The 6,726-nt window shown below is 39.7% G+C and overlaps 1 protein-coding gene across 1 annotated transcript in view; it reads right to left on the bottom strand.

Annotated features, from left to right (window-relative positions):
* Positions 1 to 6,066, bottom strand: part of SNAP91 (synaptosome associated protein 91) — a 119,934-nt gene extending 113,868 nt beyond the window's left edge. Inside the window, exon 1 of the mRNA XM_023755177.1 lies at positions 5,912 to 6,066. Coding sequence (XP_023610945.1) covers positions 5,912 to 6,041 — 130 coding nt within the window. The 5' untranslated portion in view covers positions 6,042 to 6,066. The remainder of the gene's footprint in view (positions 1 to 5,911) is intronic.
* Positions 6,067 to 6,726: the final 660 nt, after the last annotated feature.

Here is a 6,726-nt window from a genome sequence, read left to right as displayed (position 1 = left end):
GCGAAGGTTCAGGGTACAGTTCTCTCTCTGGCTTGTGCTCTAAGGAAGACTCCATCATTTCTTACTTCAGGTCATCACACATTTGACACTGGGATGCCATTCAACTGTCCCCTCCCCCACCCCCTCACTCCCCACCCCCGCCTCCTTTATGAGAAACAACCCAGTGAGCACATTACATAAACGCTTAAGAAAAAACAGTCAACATTTCCCTTCACAAGCAAACAACATATTTCTCCACAAAGAAAAAGGAATTTACAATATTTTTAATGGCGAGAAATGTGGCTTTTCAAATTATTTAACTACACCAGGATTATATTTGAAGGCTCTCTCAGTAGCTGCAGCTCAGGAGCTGAGTCAACTAACCTACAACTCTGTATAAAGAAAGCATCCTCGGCCCTGAGGGAGCAGGGTTGTATATCACTTCTGACCTTCTTTACCAAGTTATTGAAACCCAGATAAGCTCCAAAGAACACTCTATCCTAGCATCGATCAATTTGAAGAGAGGAGGTAAGATATTTACTTGTGAAAAGCTAAGAGAGAGATCTATGGCAACTAAGTGCCCAGATTAAATTACAAATAAGACTTCAGTGACCATTTATTAAACATTAAAGCTAATATGGCAATGTACCAAAAATCAAGATTTTAATCTAAAATGCTGCAAGCTAATACTGAAACTAAGGTACAAATTTACCTACTACATATGTAACTTTTATGTACTTTTCCATATATACAATATTTTAAATCACTAGGGCAACTTTTAAAACATCAACTTGAGTTACCAATTTTATACTGGTTTTAAGAAATAATCTAACCGCATTGATTGCCAAAGAGGAAAAAAAATATCAAAAGGGATCCAAATATATTTAATGCTTAAAAAATTTTCTCTGAAAATGAGGAAGTAAAAAGATCCAGAAAGAAACTCCAATTTTTCCACTAGCTGGTTGCAAAGCCTTCGTAGTTACTTTAAGTCATTTCTGAAGCAGGTTCCCTACTACTACCTGACTCTTGGCACCTTTTTTTCCTCCTTGGCTCCTGCCAACCCCTAAATCTCACATGCTCTCTTTTGTTTCCTCCTGGGATGCTGAGCATCATCTGAGAAACATCACAGGACCACACAGATTGGACCCCTTGGATTTCTGATTTCTGAAAAGCTGTTTGGAAGTATATTTTCTCCATCCCTTCTTGGCTGCCTGAAAAATAATTCAGAGTGTTTTACTGGTATACCACACATGGGGTGGGTCTTCTGGAGAAATCAAGAAGAAACAGTGTGTCTTGACGTAGAACAGTGGTTCTCAACCTTGGCTGCACATTAGAATCACCTGGGAATCTTTTTTAAAATCCTGATTTCTGGGCCTCATCCTCCGGAAATTCTGTTTCTTTGTTATGGGGTGGGGCCACAACATTTATAACAAAGAAACAAAATTTCTGGAGGATGAGGCCCAGAAATCAGGATTTTAAAAAGATTCCCAGGTGATTCTAATGTGCAGCCAAGGTTGAGAACCACTGACATAGAAAAATGAAGGGAATATTTAGACAATAATAAATAGTTAAATGAAAATAACTGGAATCAAAGTAAAATATATTTACAGCAAGCTAGTATGCTTCTCATATTGAAAGTTGCACTAGTATTCAGTAAACTTTTGTATCTTGTCCCAATTAATTTTATTCAATAAACTTTGCTTACTTTTTTGGATTTTAGCACTATAGAAAGCTCTATAAGTTATAACAAATATAGATACGGTATTAACTGAATTAGGAGTTCTATAAATCAAAATATATTTTATATATACTAAGCAAGCTTCTGCAAATAAACTTTTAGGTTTAAATTTTATGTTTACTCAGAAAATTTCTTACTTAGTAACAGATATCTTATGAACAGAATTAAGGCAGCAGGAATTTTGTGGTAATTTGCCAATATTTGCCTTGAATCAAAACACAGACCATATTTTACCTTACCCTTTATCAGATATTCTTAAAAAAATACAATCATATTTTTTTCTTAATATGGGAGGAAAAGAATTACTTAAAGAATGAAAAGATCTCAAACATACTATACAGAACTTGACTTGTCTATTATGTGGGGATAAACTCATTATTAAAAATCCTCAAGAGGTTTAGAATACAAAAAAAAAATAGGATTACTGATAACCAATTTGACTTTTCATAAGGTTTTGTTGGATGTTAATAGTAATGTCTAATTTTAAACATAGAAATTGCTCATAAGAGGTATTAATCAAAATGAATCTTATACCAGGGCTACAAAACTTTCCAAATCCTCCCTCCTCCTCCCCCCGACCCCCCCAGTCCACTTGCAGGTGTTACTTTCATCCTTTTTTTTTTTTTTTTTTTTTGGTGGTGGTTGTTGTTTCACCTTGACACAACATTTGGGTAGGTACTGGGTACCCTATTGGATCTTGTTACTTTATTATTTGACTTGAGCTATCCTTTAGCCCATCAATTACAAAACAGAAAAGGAAAAGCAACTGAAATGTAATACACTCGTAACCAAGAAGGCAAATGCTTGCTGAGTCCTGGATGTTTTATGTACTATTAAATCTGTTCACAAAGTTACAAGAAAAAAGAAATGGGGATGTATAGATAGACCCAGAAAAACTAAGGCCAAATTAACATTGGTTAGGTGTTTAATTGTCATAGGCACAGGGCAACATTATTCGAGTAGAGTAGAGTATGGAATAAAAGTTTTACATAATCAAAAATTACCTTAAAATATATAATCCTTAACTAGTTTGTATACAGTTTCTCTGTAGACACTTAAGTATCCATATCCTTTAAATTTAATATATAGATGCTGATTATAGCAAAGCTTTTTATGAATATATTTTTCCTCTAAGAAACATAGTTATTGAAAAAAATCAGAGAATTTATTTCTAGAGGTTTTTTTAAAAATCTCCACCTTCTCTCCACCTACTTGCTTAAAATAACAAGTATTTTTTCAAATGTATAAGTCATGTAACATTAAGTATCGTTTTACAAATCACCATAGTTAACAATAATTTTCTTGGCCTATGAAACTACAGAGAAAAAAATTATCTTTTAAATCAGTATTTTAATTAACATTAAGTACACTTTTTGTAAAGATTTTGAGCTCATTTAATTAACCCGGTATCTAAAAAAATTATAGAGCCACATATTCTATTCTTATAATCTTCCAATCTAAACTCTAAACTAAAAAGTTATACACAAATCAAGAAATTATAAATTTTTTGTTTCAAATCCCCAACTCTACATGTTATGCTCTTTTCCTCCCAAGTAGTATTTATTATTTTCCAAACTAAAACACCAACTATTGAAGAATACTTCAGGGCCTACAATGAAACTTAGTTATGTGTTTGTATGTTTTCATGACAGGTGTGACTCACTTTTATAACTGGTATGTTACGGAAAACCTATGAATAAATTACTAAGGTAGTTTACTGTTATTTAAAAAAACTTCACCAGGAATCCTGAGTGAAGATGCCATCTTACAATGCATATAAATATAACATTATGCATATTCAGATTCTCCGTATCATCTTTTCTTAAATTAGGACATATCAGTAATGATATCGATCCTCCCAAACTCCTCCCTAAGATTTGTTGTAAGTGAAGATAATGTATGCGTTAGTGCAAAGTAAAATGTAACAAAAACAAAAACAATACTTTTCAGTACTTGGCTTTTGCTCTTTTTTTTTTTTTTTTACATGACAGATTTAAATGTTTTTGTTTTGTTTTTTTTCATGCATTTCATAGAGACGGCAATTAGTACATGAGCTGTGAGGCCCAATTTCACAGAAAGCCTTGCAAACAGGACAGGTATTTTCAAGATTAGACCATTCAGACTAATATGTTTCCTTCCCCCCACCCTCCAAGGAAGAATTTTACTAAATAAACCACAGATGGCAGTTAAGTACAGTAGTAAAAGCTGTGATAGTTAATTATCCTGCCTGAACCAGTTAAGTAGTGACAAATAAATAATGTAAAGCTCACTGCCTGGCATACAGTAACTGCTCAATAAATGTTTAGCTCGTGTGATTATTCACATTAATAATTCAATACCAATTCCTGACTTTAGCTGCTTTCTTTAAATATGGAATCTTATCCCTAAGTTTCACATCTTCAAAATCACCTCACTACTAACATATGCTGCAAATACTGGAAAACCTTCCTCTTTAAAAAAATTTTAAGGAACTTTTTTGACATCTAAAAGATTAAGGTGACTGATGACATATTTAGATATGGGCAAGTCAGTCTTTATCTGAAAATGTTTTAATGAAATGCTCAAACCTGCGAATGTTTTCTGAAGTGTATTGATATATTAACCTATTATTTTCATAGCATTTAGTGAATCCACAAACTGTAGCTTTTTATTATGAGGATCTGCTAGACTGACCCACACCTTTAAGACATGAGTCACCCTTCCAGTGTTGGGGAAACTGATGGAAAGATGGCTAAATGATTCAGCATGCTGCAGCAAAACGAGCTGGTCATGAATTTATAATTTCCACTTCTGTTAGGTGCCCCAGGCCTGGTGGCCTCTCTCATCCTGTACTGCATATGTAACACATGATACCACAATCAACGAGTGTTGTTAAGAATTCCCTCAGGAAAGGAATAATGCTGTTTTCCTCCCAGGCAAGCTTCTAGAAGCAAAATTATTCATTTTTATGAGACAACAGGTTCAGTAGGCTGCAACACCCTGACAGAGTCCGTTGTAAGCTTCATCAAGCTTAGCTTATACAGATGGGACTAGAGTCCATCCTAACACTGGTGCCATTTTCTCAGCCAGTTACACATGGAAGACACTGGGGAAGGCCTGCAGCAAAAGGAAACCAGAAAATGGGCAAAGGACATCAGATGTGAAATGGGTAAGGCTGTATCTGTGTCTCTCATGCCAACACCGACCTTTGCCAACAAACATCCTAACAGGACAGATCTTAAGCAGGTCCAAAAGACTGAATGGCAGCTGCAGAATAGATTCTGATGCAGCCTTTTTGGGAGCCTCACTACCCAAAGCAGGTGAAAGCCTTTTTCTAAATGTCCCTATTTGCCCTTCGATAACAAAAGATTGCCTGTTAATCGAAGAAAACATTTGTTTCAGAAATATATAGATTCCAAACTAATTTTTTTCCATCAAATCACCAATATGAAAAAAATAGTTCTGAATTAAATGTTTTCATCTAAAATCACGCCACCTCAAATGCTGGAAAAGCACATCCATTTTGTGACCACAGCCTCGTACCATTCTGCCTAGCAGTTTCTGAGAATGGGACAAAGCAGTGTGCCAGGAAGTGTAAAACGAAATCCCCATTATCTACGAAGTGCAATTTCCTCCTTCGGCAATTTGAATTTATTTCAGTTTGGTGTGGTTATATACAACACACACTCATACACCCACACTCACACACAAAATCTCAGCAGCGACACTGAAAACGATGGCATTATCTAAAAACTGTTCAAAATATATTTAAGAAACAACCAGGGTGACAAGTTTGACCTTCCATTAATCCATCTTATTTCTGCTGTTGTCATGACTGCGCAACCCCTGATTTCCTCTAACCCGGAGAAGGAAGGGAGTATGGAGAAAGAAAGAAAGAAAGAAAGAAAAAGAGGTGAAACGTGCCTAAAACAGAATGTGCAATTTCTTGGTATCTTATAGCATTAATGAATGTGTATATTTTCTCCACTAAGACCTTGGGGGTGAAGAGGAGAGGGGGACGGGAATGGCTCAAAGACAAGGTTTGGGGGCTGACCCAAGGAAGCAGACACCTCCAGGGTTGGAGATTTCCAGCTCTGGGCAGCCCCGCTGAGAGTTGTCAAGGCTGCAGCATTCTGGACAGCCAGCCCAGGCCGCGCCGCCGGCTTCCAGGGCGCCTGCCATGCGCATGTCCCGCTTATATAAAGAGATGCTTACAGTCCAGGTGCTTTTTCTTGGGGCCCATCACTTCATGAGTGGTGGCTTTGCAGACCGCTCTGGCCACAGCGGAGCCCGTCACGCTGTACTGAGCCGCGGCGATCCGATCCGTGAGCGTTTGGCCCGACATCTTCTCTGGCCGCGTCTACCGCCTCCTCTTCTGCGGGAAAGTAGAGGAGATGGTCTTGCTTTACACTACAGACCCTACCCTCGGAGCGCCCAGGCCTTGCCTCCTCCAGCCGCACGGCGGCTCCCTTCTCCGTCCCCGCCCCGGTACCACCTCTGGGAGCCAGAGACGCGCCCGCTCCTGCAACGCGGTCTAGGGGGTCTTGAGCAAAGGGTAGGTCTGTCGCGCAACCCCAGCGCGGGCTCCAGTCCCAGCATCCTGCCACCATCCCCTTCGGCGCCCCCAATCAGCACTTTGCCTGCAACCTGATCCCCAGGTGCCAGACCGGCGTGCTTGGGGGTTATTCCCTGGGCGTTGCGCCCACCGGGTGCCCACCCCTCACCTCCCCGCCGCAGGGCTGCCACCTTGCAGCCCGCAGGCTTCGGAAAACGCATTGGATACCCAAGCCCTGGCCGCTTCCCTCCTCCTCCCGCTGCTGCAGCAATGGGCTCGTCCTCCCGCGGCCGCCGTGGAGATTATCCTAATGTTGCGCCATGTTATGCCCTCGCCTCCCCTTCCTTCCTCCGCGTCCGAAGCCTGGCCGAGGCCCTTCGCCCGGGAAGCCTCCCTTCGCCCCCAAATCCCCGCTGCAGGGACAGCGCGCTCTGCGGAGGCGCCCGAGTCTCTGGGCGCCTCGCCCTTCCTGTCA

Source organism: Myotis lucifugus, unplaced genomic scaffold, assembly GCF_000147115.1.
Source record: "Myotis lucifugus unplaced genomic scaffold, Myoluc2.0 scaffold_71, whole genome shotgun sequence".
Classification (NCBI taxonomy): Eukaryota; Metazoa; Chordata; class Mammalia; order Chiroptera; family Vespertilionidae; genus Myotis; species Myotis lucifugus.
This window is presented reverse-complemented; position numbering and strand designations above follow the sequence as displayed.